The sequence below is a fragment of the Ictalurus furcatus genome, chromosome 15 (assembly GCF_023375685.1).
Source record: "Ictalurus furcatus strain D&B chromosome 15, Billie_1.0, whole genome shotgun sequence".
Lineage (NCBI taxonomy): Eukaryota > Metazoa > Chordata > Actinopteri > Siluriformes > Ictaluridae > Ictalurus > Ictalurus furcatus.
This window is the reverse complement of record NC_071269.1, coordinates 21,508,361-21,523,392: the sequence shown is the minus strand read 5'-3', so window position 1 is coordinate 21,523,392 and position 15,032 is coordinate 21,508,361. Positions and strand designations below refer to the sequence as shown.

At 39.2% G+C, this 15,032-nt stretch overlaps 1 protein-coding gene across 1 annotated transcript; it reads left to right on the top strand.

Moving 5' to 3' along the window:
• Positions 1–5,241: 5,241 nt before the first annotated feature.
• On the top strand, positions 5,242–11,551 carry dffa (DNA fragmentation factor, alpha polypeptide). The gene is made up of 6 exons (XM_053644198.1): positions 5,242–5,557; positions 7,264–7,422; positions 7,513–7,667; positions 8,236–8,422; positions 8,717–8,844; positions 10,864–11,551. Exons 1-6 carry the CDS (start codon positions 5,464–5,466, stop codon positions 11,065–11,067), a joined length of 927 nt encoding a protein of 308 aa, XP_053500173.1. The 5' UTR covers positions 5,242–5,463; the 3' UTR covers positions 11,068–11,551.
• The last annotated feature ends 3,481 nt before the right edge of the window (positions 11,552–15,032 follow it).

Below are 15,032 nucleotides of genomic sequence, written 5' to 3'. Positions count from 1 at the left end.
GTCACACACTTTACACGTGGACAGGACAAACACATAATGTATATAACATATATTATAAATATACATGATATTATATATGAACCAGCCATATTAACCTTAGCTCCTTAAAAAAAATAGCATGAAGCATAGATCACTGCAATATCCATAGACAAAGGATTTGAAATTGACATTTGTATCTTTTGATGAAGATCTGCTCACACGCACCTTTGTCATTAAAGTAACTGTTTTTTTCTTCTTTATATTACAATACTGATATTTTTATTTAACATACAGTATATTATGTGTCTCTCGGGTGTTACAACTGATCTTTGTCTAGCGAGGCAGGTTCATAATTGATTAACCATAAATTGTGTCAAATCACCTTGTAATGATGGACCAAAATAAAGTAGCATCATGATAAAAAGAAAGATTAAATGCTACATTAAACACTAAAACTGAAGGGTGTGGTAAATAGAGTTCGTCTGAGTTCTAGGATTCAGACACTGGTAGTGGGAATGCGATTGGTCAGTGGTGTTAGTCAGAGACGCATAGCCTGAAGTTGACTCTGAGTGGCTTGTACATGAATACACATTCTGATGATTCAATCTTATTGCGTTGTTCAAGTTTTCAGATGGGGGTCAATTAGCCAGGTCATTCTCTTAAAAAGACAGAACCTAAAATAAGAGAAATGAATCACTGTTACATGTTAGTGTAGCGGGATTGTAGAGTGCACATCAGTCCTAGTTGTACAGTTTTCACCCTTTTGCCTTGAGAGACAAGTCTTTGTATGCTATTTTTGTCCAGTGAATAATTTTCTCCACTCGTAGGCAGTAGAGAAGTTTGGCATTTGGGCCATAACATACTGAATGTAAGATGGAAGTGTCATGAGAACATTATTATAACCTTTGGTGTATAACAGTATGTAGATTGTCGGCGCATATCCTCCAAACAGCAGCAGAGCCACACACACACACACACACACACACACACACACAGACACAGACACACTGATGAAGACAGTGGAACCTGGAGACAGAAACAGAGACAATACAGAATAGGAACAGACACTGCATAAATGACCTCTTCATACTGTATATGACCAAAAAACGCATTTATTTATATCAGTTGTGATGTAATTATGTCATGCCTTCACTGTAAAATCCATTGACGGTAACACACTGATTCTCTGACAGTACACATTTAACATGAATACAGAACAAAAGAGTAAGTTATGTATAATGAGTGAGTGTTTGCTGGAATATAATGCCTCCAGTGGGATTTCTGTTAGTGCTGATGATGTCATCTTGTAGTTGCACAGTTCAACTCAGTTTTTTTTAATGTGTTTACAGTTTGTGCTCATAAATTCTCATGATCCCCTGAAGAAACTGAAAATTGTTAATACTTGAAAAAAAAGAGGAATCATTAAAATTGCATTTTGATTTCTATTTAGTCCTGCCCTGAATAAGCTATTTCACATAACAGACATTTACAAATAATCTACAAAACACACTGACTGAATTTACACAAATGAACCAGTTCAAAAGTTTACATACGCTCGATTCTTCATACTGTGTTGTTACCTTAATGACAACACACCGACTGTTTTTATGTTTCATGATAGTTGTTCATGAGTCCCTTGTTTGCCCTGAGCAGTTAAATGCTCTTTCTATGCCTTTCTAATGTATTAAAACACTTTCTAAACTGCCTACTGTTCTTCAGAAAAATCCTCCAGTTCTTTGCTTTTTTCCAGCATCTTCCAGCATTTTGACCCCTTTCCAAGAGCAGCTATATGATGCTGAGATCCACCTTTTCACACTGAGGACAACTGAGGGACTTGTACACTACTATTATAAAAGGTGTGAACATTCACTGATGCTCACGAAGGCAAACGATACATTAAGAGCCGGGGGGTGTAAACTTTTGAACAGGATGTGAAGTGACAAATGACCATCTTGTCACTTACTATAGAGGTGTTGTAGGGTTGTTTCCGACGTGTGAGATCCGAACAAGACACTCTTCCAGTCTAGTACTGCTTTTATCAACTTTATTTTATCACAAAGCTTGTAGATGTAATTTTAAACTCACAGTTGCAATGCGCAAACACATAGTAATCCCACAAGATTGCTTCCACCTGCACATGTCCTGATACGCTCAAAAATGGTTGTGCTTCCCTCCCTTACACACCTACCTTCTATTACCCTCTAGCTACCTATATACTAATTAGACCCACACTCCACCTAGTGTTAAAGAGTGGAATTACAACAGACATGCAATACAACATAATGGCTCTTACAGGATGATCGGTGTAAATTGTTATTATTTTGTTTTGGTGTTTTTACATATAAACATATAACTTATGTAGCTTCTGAAGGGCAGTATTAAAGAAACAAAATAAGATATTTAAACCAAATAATAACAAGGGACTCATGATGAACGATCACAAAACATAAAAACAGTCATTGATCAGCTGAGAGAGTATAATGTCATGTCCACCTGAGTATCCAATCACTTCAGAGTGACCCACTGGACCTGTCAATCAAAATAAATTGGTCCATTAACCTTAGTAAACGTTAAATACTCTAGGACAGTGGTTTTCAAAGTGGGGGCCGCCAGGGGGCGCCCGCGGGACCTCAACGATTTGTCCAGGATTGACAAACTGTGTCGGAGCCACCAAGCCCATCCTTCCCACTAATATGTTTTCTCTTTCTCACTCTCAGACAACCACACACACACACACACACACACACACACACCCACCCACACACACACACACACACACACACACACACAATCAATTCCTAATGTAATATAATGTAAAGATATAAGATATAATTATTTAAAAAAGGGGGGGATATATTCAGAAGTCTGTATTTTCTATCTGTTTTAAAGACATCTTGCAAAAGGGGGGCCTTGGTCAAATGTTAGTGCCATTTGGGGGGCCTTGCCCTGGAAAAGTTTGGGAACCCCTGCTCTAGGAAAGCAAACCTCAAATGCATTTACTAAAGATGAATATCTGACCTGAGATCAGGCAGAGGGTGGTGATGAGGACGATCTTCATCCTGGCCTGAAGTTCAGCTTCACTTCTACTCGTTCAGTTCGGTTCAGATTTATCTATCTAGCCCACTGAGAAATGTTTTACTGGTCTTTTAATGGTGGTCAAATGTATTTCTGATTTTATATCTTATCATGTTAAGTAATTTCCTGTTTAAGCAAGATGTTGTGTGTGTTAGTGATATAAATACGCATGAAATCCCCTCAGTGTTTTGTCGGACACTGAATGCATCCTACACATGATGTAATGAGTCTCTTTTTCAGTTTCCTTCATGTGTACTAAAACGTGGATGTGTTTGAAGGCACACACACACAAAGCTTTACATTATGTTTATGTTCTGTTCACTATTTTAAAAGGGACATTCCATTGGTCCAGACTACTTCATAAATTTCTTAGCAGTACATCCTTCCTTTTTCCATACATCTTACAAGCCAAAGTTGAAACTGATTCAGGAACTGGAAACAAGGTGGAACAGCACATATTGTATACTTCAAAGACTATATGGTGGCTTGACGGTTAAAGCTCTGGGTTACTGATCGGAAGGTTGGGGGTTCAAGCCCCAGCACTACCAAGCTGCCCCTGTTGTGCCCTTGAGCAAGGCCCTGAACTCTCTCTGCTCCAGGGGTGCCGTATCATGGCTGACCCTGTGCTCTGACCCCAGCTTCCTAACATGTTGGAATATGCAAAGAAAAAATAATTTTACTGTGCTGTAATGTATATATGACCAATAAAGACTCATTATATGAACAGTGGACCGTTTGAGGCCATCCCGCAGTGCCCTTTCGCATGCCCTTTCATCCTTCCCTCTTCTCAACAGAGAAGGTGGTCACAGCTTCAAAGATAATATTTATCATCAGGATGATATTTCATAAAATGAATGAGAGAGCACACAAACTCACAAACTGACATCACCAATAGCAACTGAACTCGCAAATAACTTGATAAGGAACCTGAAACAGCGCTTCGGAGCTGTAGAGTCCATATGGACTTGGGCCAAGGCAACGTTTTTGGATCCTAGATTTAAGACTGCAGCTTTTGGCAGTGTGGCCAACGCTGATGCTGCAGTCAAACACCACATACGTGAAACATCTACTCCGCTATCACCAGGATCACCCCAGCTATCAACTTCAGCAGCAGCCACTTCAGCAGGAGGACAGGGAGATGGAGAGGAAAACTTATAGGAGCTCCTGGGCCATAAGATAAGTGAGACACAAAAAGTCCACAGTGTCACTGCTGATGCAACTGTTGTACTTCAACAGTACTTGAACACACTTACCTCAGCAGAACAAGTGATCCACTGGAGATTTGGGGAAAACACCAAACAATATTCACTCATCTCTTTAAAAATATATATATTTCAATACCAGCAACATATGTGCCATGAGAAATTGTTTAAATGCTGAAACACTGGAACAACTTCTTTTCTTAAATAAAAATTCCTAATGACATGAATTTCTGTTTTACTTTATTCCTGTCACACAGTCACATCATGTCCCTTTCACACTCAGGCCTATATGGTTTAAAACAAAATGTGTATTTTAAAAATCTTGTTGAGATTCATATCATAATGAGACACAAATTTTTAGAGACCGCTTTAATGACAAACCCATTTGTGTATAATTAAACAGGCAGAGTGAGAGTTAACTGTGTCTAAATGGATGGCCTGATTAGCCAAGCCTGTAAGTAAAAACACAACACAAGCACGAATATTTAATGGTATTTATTTATTTGTAAATTATATTTAAAACATTACACTTCCATGAAAACATATGCAAACAGAAAGAACATAGAACGAGAAGTTGCTGTTACAGCGTTTCCACCAGCAGGTGGAGCCAGCGTGTGGTGTTTCGAGTGCTTCGAATCACTGAATCGTTTTGCAACGGTTCAATTGATTCAGTTTCGAAAAAGCTTCGTTTCTCCCATTACTAGCTCGCTGTGTTTAGCAAAGTAGCCGAAAACTACTGTTCTAACTGATAGGGAGCTTGATACGCGTCTTTTACATGCTTGTGTAAAAATAAAAATAAAAAATAAAAAGACGTTTCTATCGGACTGTGTAGCAAGCTAAGCTAACTCAATGTTGAATCTATTCGACTCGAACGTCTGTCAGACCAAAAATAGCTGATCACGTGATAAGTCATGCGATAAGTCCCAAACGGCTCGATATTCCCTTCTTTAGAACACTACAGAGGGCGGAACATAATGGCGGTTACAACCTATGTAGTGTACTTTATATCAAATATGAAGCAAATTGGGATTTAAGGAAGTTTCGCCTTATCTTTGGATAGTACGTAGGCGTCTCTGGGGCGGAGTGAAATTTAAACCAAATCTTTAACGTTAGCTCACAGGAACGTGTCGTATCTAATCATTAAAACTAGTCTCTGAACAGAAGTATAAGGATTTTGAACGTGTATGTGTGTGTAACTGGTACTGTCATGTCAGCGTTAAAGCCTTGTAAAGTGTGTAATTTCAGCCGGCAGAAGTATTTCGGCGTGGTGGTGGTGTCTCTCAGCCAGCTCAAAGTAAAAGGTAAGTCAAACACTGACATCTAAACACACAGTTCAGATTAGTGCTTTCTGTTTGTGTTTATACAGATAATCACAGGTGAAGCCTGCAATCTGTGTGAAGTGTACAGATGTTATTACATAAATGTTTTATAATAGTTTAAGTGTCGTAAAGGTACAGTAAAATATGTTAAAACACGATAGTGTTATTATGAAGTAGATTCGTAAAACCATGATAAAAGAATTAAGTATAGTTATATATTATATTAGTTATATATAACTTTAGTTCTACTGTATTAATCCGTAATGGATTTTTATAAGGGCTGGATGTGAATTGAATGAGGAACTTGTTGTTTATTTGCTTCCCCTGGGTGCTGTGTATCAGAAGTGTGGTATTTCCTGTAACTGCTGTGCTGATTAAACCCAATTATATTCACCAGTTAGGTCAAATCACATAAATCAGTCCCTTTGGGTCCCTTTTTATATGTCTTGAGGACATTAAATGTTGGATGGTTAACACTTGTCTGGAGTTCAATGAAAGTAAAACTGAAGTCATTATTTTGAGCTCCTCTACTGTCTCCTCTGCTCTTGAGGCACAGTTAGGTCCTCTCTCTGTCTCTGTCTCTCTCTGTCTGTCTCTCTCCCTGTCTCTGTCTCTCTCCCTGTCTCGCTGTCTCTCTCCCTGTCTCGCTGATTCTCTGTCTCGCTCTCTCTCTTTCTCTCTCTCCTTCTTTGTGTCTCTGTCTCTGGTGTTCTCTCTCTCTCTCTCTCTGTCTCTCTTTCTATCTCTGTCTATCTCTGTCTCTCTCTGTCTCTGTCTCTCTTGTGCTTGCTCTCTCTCTGTCTCTCTCTCTGTCTGTCTTTCTCTCTGTCTCTCTCTGTCTGTCTGTCTGTCTCTCTCTCTCTCTCTCTGTCTTCCTCTCTGTCTCTCTTGCGCTCTCTGTCTCTCTCTCTCTGTCTCTCTCTCTGTCTGTCTTTCTCTCTGTCTCTCTCGCCCTCGCTCTCTCTCTGTCTTCCTCTCTGTCTCTCTATTTTCCTAATGAAACACAAACACAGCAGCGCAATGCCATTAATACAGAGATGCCAATAGTCAATACACATTTCCCTGCTGGAAAACCCCCAATAGAAACCCTTCTAGAATTTGTAATGGTTATAATGGGAGTTGTATTTTGTTTTAATGGAAACTGTAATGGTCCCTTCTATTGGTGGCTTGTTATATCTAGTGGATACCATGGTTTGTAATGGTATTTGTAGTGGAAACCATTAGAATTTCTATGATGTTTTCTATTGTTTTTTCAGCAGGGCAGTGCATTGTGAACTTAACAGTTATTTACATCAATTTTCAAAACTGCAAATTAATGTTATTTTATTAGTCGAGTTCATTGCACAGGTAGAGAAAGACCAATAATCAAGGGTCAAGAAAATGTAGAGGAAAAATGGAAATGAGTCAGTTGTGAGCCTGAAAGAATCCGTTTTTATTTGTAATGTGAGCCAAATAATCTGCGTCTCTGAAAAAAGAGCCGGAATATCCATCACTAGTTGCTGCTTGTCTGACTAACTATCTGATTTAATGCGAGTAGAGACTCGTTCACTTCAGATAATCTTTCCCACGTTTCTTCATCTTCTTCTTCTTTGCCAAAGTATGACATTCAGGTATAAGCACAGGCCTGTTTTTCTAAAGATTCTAGTCCAATTTTTACCCGAAATATTTTTGATGTGTTTGTCCTGTAGGTAGTCAAGCGTTGGGCTACAGTGCCGACACATCAGTGTCCGTGGTGCTTGACGACGACGGAACCATTGTGGAAGATGACTCCTACTTCTTATGCCTTCCACCGAACACCAAATTCATGCTCTTGCAAGATAAAGAGACGTGGAAGCCTGCAAACCGATGTATGAATGTCTGTTGGCGAAAACCTTTTTTTTTTTACTTTTGTGCGAATCTCGATCTCAAAACCTGATCAGGACTGTTGTTCTCTGTAGTTGACGGAGGAACGGCATGGCTCACGCGGTCCTTTGACGCGGACCCAGACGTGGTAGACAGTACACACGGTGGTGTAGAACCCTGGTGCGGTTTAGCTGAACAGCTGAGACACAACCTGGCCAGCATCATCCTCATGTCTGAGGCAGATCTACAGGTGTGTTCGAAACTTTCCTCACTCCAGACTTATTACATAATTGTTAAATAATTCCTTATAGGTAAATAACCGTTGACCAGGTGGTGTGATGTGGTTTATTCTTTTTGTACCACAGCACTTTTTTGTTTGTTTGTTTGTTTGTTTGTTTGTTTGTTTTTTTAAATTAATTAAAAAATAGCTTTTATTTGGGACTGTGAACATTTCTGACTGTTAGAAAGTGCTCACACTTGAGACTCCTTTTGAAAAGAAAATGTTAAATAAACTTCTCCTAACAGGAAGCGTCACGATACGAACAATACGTTCTTTAACAAAGAAACCTGTGTGATTTTCGTTACATAACACCACCACGGATTATGTGGACGTATCCGCGTTTAAGTCCCTGTGAATGAGTCGTTACCATAGAAACAACAATCTGTCAAAACGAGAACGTTAATATAAACGCGGAACTACTATCAGAGCTGCGGTTATAGAAAATGAATGAAAACACTTCCTGACCCATCAGAGTTGAGAGTTCCACAGTGCTGTGGTGTTAATGAGTTTTATGTATTAATGTGTGTGTTCGCTACAGAGTCTGGTGGCTGTACCTCGTGCAGTCCTGGCCTCAGCGCTCGCCTTCCCAGAGCAGAAAACTCAGGATTTACAAGACACCTTGCAGAGAGTGCTGGACCGCAGAGAAGAGGAGCGGCAGTCCAAAGAGCTGCTGCAGCTCTACCTCAACGTTGTGGAGAAAGAGCGCAGCCAGGATTTGCAACAAGGTAGGACGTTATTGTTGGTGACACTGTCTGGGGGGAGGGGAGGGGAGGGGAGGGGATGGGGGGGACATCTATTGATGTCTTCTAGAAACCCTGCAGCCAAAAGGTGGTGCCATTGTGCTGTGAAAGATAATACCGTTCAATAACAAATGAAGTGTGCTGCAATTCAGGGACGAAACAGCAGATGGTGGTGGCAGTATGTGAACCGTTTATATGATCCATGCAGTTGACATTTTGGCAGGATTTTATTCAGTATAGATTATGCACATTTTTTTTTATTGATCTTGTGTGTTGCAGGTGAAGCAGTGCTTGACGAGGCAGATGGTGTCGAGGTGGACTCGGCTGTAGGGTTTAACGCTAGGATCCTGCTGGTTCTGAAGGGCAAAACGAGTCCTGAAACGAGACTCTCCAATGAGGAACTGCAGGTACGGGACCAGTGTCTCTTCATAGGCCTTTCTCACATTGCATACAGATAAATATCTGCACCTTGAATAGATTAGAAGAGGGGCGTCAGGCTGTTTAGGGGTCGTGTGCAGTTTTTTTAATGCACTCAATTTGGAAACTCACTGAGACTTCAAATATTTAAGAAGACTGAAAATCTTAGTCTGTTTTTTTTTTTTTTTCCCCACACGTAAAGGACAACACCTATGTATTAATTATGGGACGTTTTGAAGTCCTGCTCTTTGATCGCACTTGCACTCTACATCTTTTTTGTAATTTCTTTAAACAAAAATTTATATTTGCGTCTATCTAACAGACCTTCAGGTGTGCAGGGGAAATATGTTGTGTGGGGAACTTCAGGCCAAGGCAGAAATGCTGTAGTAGAAGATTAGTAACAAGCTGTCTTGCTGAGACATGTAAATTGCTGGCAGATTTTGAAAGAACTGCAAGACCCGACGAAATCATCTGAACATGGCAGATGCCACGTCTTGGCTGCTGGAGCAATGTACAATAACGAATCCGAGGTCACCAGGTTTACTTTGCAGGAGTCATACCTGATTCCACATGTTTAATCAGTTCAGCTCGGTCTTTGAACAACTATCAGCACCACTGTGGTTGAAATATAAACCGGCAGCTACATGAGCCATTTGCGGTTATGATCGGTGACACCTGCACACTTCTCAGTGTTTTCACTAATCTTGATGCATTATATAATTATTAATTATAAATTTGAGCAAAACAACAAAAATATTGAAGCAATTGTATCTGCTTTTTTGCTAATCCTAATAAGGAGTAATATTGTGCACCATCGTTACTAGGCATTTCTCTGCCACATCCATATAATACATTTACAGCTTACTTTCAACAATGAACCAGTGTGCCATGTTCAGTAACTGTGAGGTCTCTTTAAATATTATAGCTATTGTAATTGGAATGAGCATGAAGGTTCGTGGAGCTGGTTCATGGGTGGACAAATCACTAGCCGGGTTTCCATGGTCAAGCAGATTTCATGTCCAGTTGTGTATTCATAGTTGCCCGGCAGAAAAGTAGGTTACAAGTAGTACGTAACAACCAGAGAAAGAAACGACTTGTCTTTCACAGTGGTACGAGCCACCTCGATGATGTAAATATAGCGTGCACTACTCCTTCCAAATCCCATTGGCCGAGAACTGATGAAATAAATAAAGTGCAGCGCAAAGTCGTCATTTAACTCTCCAGCTAGCACAACACGCGGACAGTTAAACATACTGAGAGATAATAAACACCATACTCGAATAATATTTAGAAACTTCTCATGGCAAAAACGTTTTTGGAAGCAACTTGGTGATTGTCGAGATCGCGGACACAACGTGCTTCATTAGAAACTTTATAAGGAGCGAATAAGGATTCCAGGAATTCATAAATGATTCATGTCTCTTAGTCTGTATTAACGCACTTAACTAGCTAACTAGCTCACTATCATTTTTTTAAATCCTAGTCAGTTGTTTCTGTGCAGCATTGGAGCTTTTACATGCCTGTCGGCCTAGTTAATGAATTCCTGATTTATCTACCTCGGTTGTTGTTGTTTTCTTGTCAAGATATTTGACTAACATATTGTTCCCTCATATTGGAGTGTGTGAAGATCCCTCATTTATATTTGAAATAGATTTGGACGCCTACTATGTGGTCAGGAATCTTTTTTTTCCCCTACAACACAATCTCTCTATTAATGCACTTACATTTAAATTCCACATGGGGGCACTAGCCCTCTTCGTCATTCTATAACCTGAACGCAGACTATTCCCGCTTACACTGTTCTTCAGTTATTACTTACTTTAATTCACACAATTGATCTGATTCAAAACTCTGCATTGAAGCACTGAAAGGAAGATCGATAGTTTAGTTTAGTTTAGCGGCAGAAAATCATAGCTGCTCGTGCCAGGCTTGCTGCGGTACGTGGACAGCGAGTGAGTTTTGAATACACACAGTGCCTTGATTTTTGTGATAAACCATTGCGTGTGTAGATGGTGCTAAAGCAGGGAGTTGAGACGATGATGGACGAGCTGGGCTGGGACAGAGACAGGACTGCGGTGTTACTACAGGCCTGTGAGGAAGAGCTGAGTAAACGTCTGCAGCAGGTCCAAGCCATGCAGTCGCTCAGCGCTCACTCGCAGTGCAGCACAACACCGCCACATCAAGAGGAGACCAAAGCTAAACGCAGAAAATAGCCTGAGCAGTGTTTAGGCTCGCTGGTGATACTCTGCTGTATTCAGGGTTATATTGTTTTTTATAAGTCTAGTTCCATTTATTTTTACTCCAAAAATGTTTTGCCTGATTGTATATCATTTCTGGCATCATACGCACCTCTTATTATCCGTGTTTGACAAACCTCTCTTTAAAACACTACAGATGTTTAGTTTAAAATGATTTTGACGTGATCTTAGCACTAACAACTCACTGCTGGTGTTTATTCGTCCTTGAATTCACCGCACACGTGAATAACATTTAAAACTAAGATTTATAACCAAAGAGGAAGTGTTTTATATTACAACTGTGACATTATTTTATATATCTGCTTTACTGTTAGGTTGACAATTTTATGTAATGAGCCATAATAAAAACAGAATAATCTAGAAATAGCTATAACAATTGATGGGATGACTTTTTTTTTTTATTTTTTTTTTTTAAATGATTAAAACTTTTCTCTTTTTTACCGTGTTTGATGTGAATTCTTCAGTACCATTGTACAGAGCACAGGATTAGTTAAAACAGCTGGAGACGTTCTCATAATTATAACCTTTGAGGCACAGGAACACCAAGACTGCGAGGAACAATAGACGTTTCGACGCACAAAAATAACAGGCGTTAAAGGTGACTTAATTAAGTATTGATTTAGCTGAACCTCATTAGTTACAACTAAACGATTTTTTTTTTTTTCTGCGTTAATGCGGTATACTGTGTCTCACGGCAACGTATTGTCAGTGCTTTCGGTCCGTGTTTAATCATAGCGACACTCAAGTCTTGAACTGAGACTGAAAAGCACAGGAGTCTGGACATCACCGATTTCAAACAAATCATATGCGAGTTATCGACTCTTCACCTCTGCTATCACGTAGCTGCAGCATAATGTGAAGTGGCGAGGATTTCTACACAGTATTGGTTGTTAAAGGGGACCTGATTTAGTAAAAGTACAGCCAGTTAATTTTGGTAAGGTGCAATGAGTATAGCACTATAGCTTTACTGCTAATCATGAAGTTTAAAACATTTTGAAAAAAAGTTTTTTTTAAAGGTACATAACCTATAACAGTTGTTTCACTGAAAAAAAAAAATGTGTGTGTATATATATTATATATTTTATATATATATATTTTATATATATATATATTATATTTATATATATATATATTATATATATATTATATGTATATATTTTTATATATATTATATATATACTATATATATATATATATATATATATATAATATATTATTTATATATACTATATATATATATATATTGTATAAACTTCTCAAATGCTTGAGAAGTTTGTGATTGTAGAGAAATATGGGATTGCTTTAGTTCTTTTTTTTCCTGAATCTAGCCTGGGAGAACCTTTTACATGGTGAAATTCAGTTCTTTTCTATTTAGATAGATCAGAAAACTACAGACTTTCATGAATAGAAATACGTTGTTTTTTTGTTTGTTTGTTTTTTTCCTCAACCATAAGTAAAGTATTTTAAATTCCCCCACAAGTTAAAAAGGAGAAAATTGCTTTTCGGATTTCGTTCCGACTGGAGGAGGAAAACTGCAGACGTTTGACAGCTGATTACAAACTGAATTGATTAGGCTTATGTACATTTCACTACAGCACTTCCACTAGCAAACAGCTTGATCAAAGCCTGACCTTCACTGTGTGAGGAAATTACACCTAGCTAGCAAGGTGTTCGACATCATTAGGCAGACTGACTGTTTTCACCACAGTGTTTGTCAGGCCATTCAGGATTTCACGGCGTTTTGCACGATTTTCCCGCGGCACGATTTACTGCAGTTTGAGTTTTTTTGTGTGTTTTTTTTTTTGTGGAAAACTACTTCAATTGGTGAAATTGCATTTGCACAGTGTCTTTCACAGTGATGTTTGTTAGTAAATGAGACCATTTAGCTGTACTCGTGTTCGACACACATGAGTCAAAGATGGCTTTAGGTGAATGATGATGATGATGATGGTCTTTATTGGTCACACATACGTTACAGCACAGTGAAATTCTTTTTAATTCGAATATCCCAGTATGGCTCAGCCATGATACGGCACCCCTGGAGCCTTGCTCAAGGGCCCAACAGTGGCAGCTTGGCAGTGCTGGGGCTTAAACCCCCGACCTTCCGATCAGTAACCCAGAGCCTGGCAGTGCTGGGGCTTAAACCCCCAACTTTCAGATCAGTAACCCAGAGTCTTAACCGTCAAACCACCAAGAATGCAAGTTGTGATGATGGCATATGAGGTGTCTTGGCCAAAATCTGCAGAAAATCTGAGGTAATTGTAAAAAATTGCAAGCTCCTCCTAATATTGTGGAGTTTCCTTGATTTTGCGTTTATTTCTACGATCGATTTGTTAAACTGACTCTTTACACAACGTGGTCTTTGCAGAATGATCGCCTAGGCAAGATTAAAAAGTAAATCATTTTTTCCACATCAATATGGTGATTATTTATTTCCAGTTTCTTAAAACTGAGCTGTCAAAGTATATCAAATATGTTGCCTTTTTTATTTTTTCCAGCCAGCTAGAGCTGTGATTGGGTTTTCGCAGACCACCACACACACATTCCAACCATTTCTCTTGAAGAAATGCATTAGAACTGGAAATGCATGATATCTGACATGACAGCTCTCTTTCTACTCATGAGTTTAAAGCGAGATTGACACAAAAATCCAAAAACATTTACTAAACTATCCGTGAAATAAGTCTTGTGCCTCTGCTTTTTGTTACCTTTCTGTTTTGATGTCATGTCTCGATCCTCTTCGTATTTCATTTCGTATCTCCGTCTAAGGAGGTCACTTTAATTTATACAGTCAGAAGATTTGACAAGAAGCCAGACTTGGACTCGGAATAGCTCACGTGTGGATTTATCACAACAGTCTGGATGCTATTAATGCCGAACACTTTGATTGTAATGAAGGAAATGATTTGTTGGATGGACGGCTACGCCGGTGAAGTGGAATAGTCTTGTTAAAAAAGCACTGAGGTCACTCTCGAGGATGTGGCTCCGCCTTACAGTGTAATGAGCACAGAGTTGTGTTGTTGAAGAGCTTGACCAGTACGCCTGACGACACACATGAAAACAACCCACTGACCCTGAAACTGCCACGATTTCTTGACATGGTTAGCTTTTTAGTCTATGTGCTAAATGCAGCGTGCTACTATATTGATAAAGGGTTCAACGTATGGGTATTCTGTATGCAGCGTCACAGCCGTTAATGGGGGCTGTGAATGGGGTGTAGTTCAGGTGGCATAAGTCTCCCTGTCTTGAAAGCTTTAATAGCTGGCTGCAACTCAGTTCTCCAGCGTGTAGATCAAACCCCCTGCCACTGAATTATAGTCCAAATGCTGCCTTTATCTCTTTCACTGCAGATTCTGGTGGTATTCACTGTATTGGTTTTTTACTACTGATTAACTACTGATTATTATTAGTAGTATTAGTAGTAGTAGTATTATTTCTTTTTGCGCTTGCATGACTTAATTTGAAATGATTATTCATCTGTTATTATTGCTATGTTAATACTCTGGTTCTTTTCCCAAGCATGGTCTCTCTCACCAAAAAAAAAGTCTGACACCGAAGCCACATCGACCTGCACATCACCGATTTCTGATTTAGCCGAAGGCAAACAAATCAACTGCATGTTATCTACCAGCAACAAAGCATAAACCCGGTATCAGACACCCGGAAGATTCACAACCTCTGTTTTTTTTTCTCCCCCTCATCATTTCATAACTTTGTATTTTAACACTGGATTGTACATTGCTAAAATTCTGATGACAATATAAGTGGAAGAAAAGCTGTGTGTCTACAAGGCTAGAAGCCATTGGAGAGGCAATTACACCCAAGTCAAGAGGTCTGAATGGGTCACACCGAGAAAGCGTGTGTTGTGAATTTGTCATCAGATGCATAATGCATGAGTTAAATGAGTGTAAATGATTATG

Bases quoted from the DNA above. Each gene is read 5' to 3' on its own strand.
- dffa (XM_053644198.1), top strand. From the start codon at position 5,464: ATGTCAGCGTTAAAGCCTTGTAAAGTGTGTAATTTCAGCCGGCAGAAG. The intron at 7,423-7,512 runs GTATGAATGTCT...TGTTCTCTGTAG, and splicing joins GTGGAAGCCTGCAAACCGAT to TTGACGGAGGAACGGCATGG. The intron at 7,668-8,235 runs GTGTGTTCGAAA...TGTTCGCTACAG, and splicing joins TGTCTGAGGCAGATCTACAG to AGTCTGGTGGCTGTACCTCG.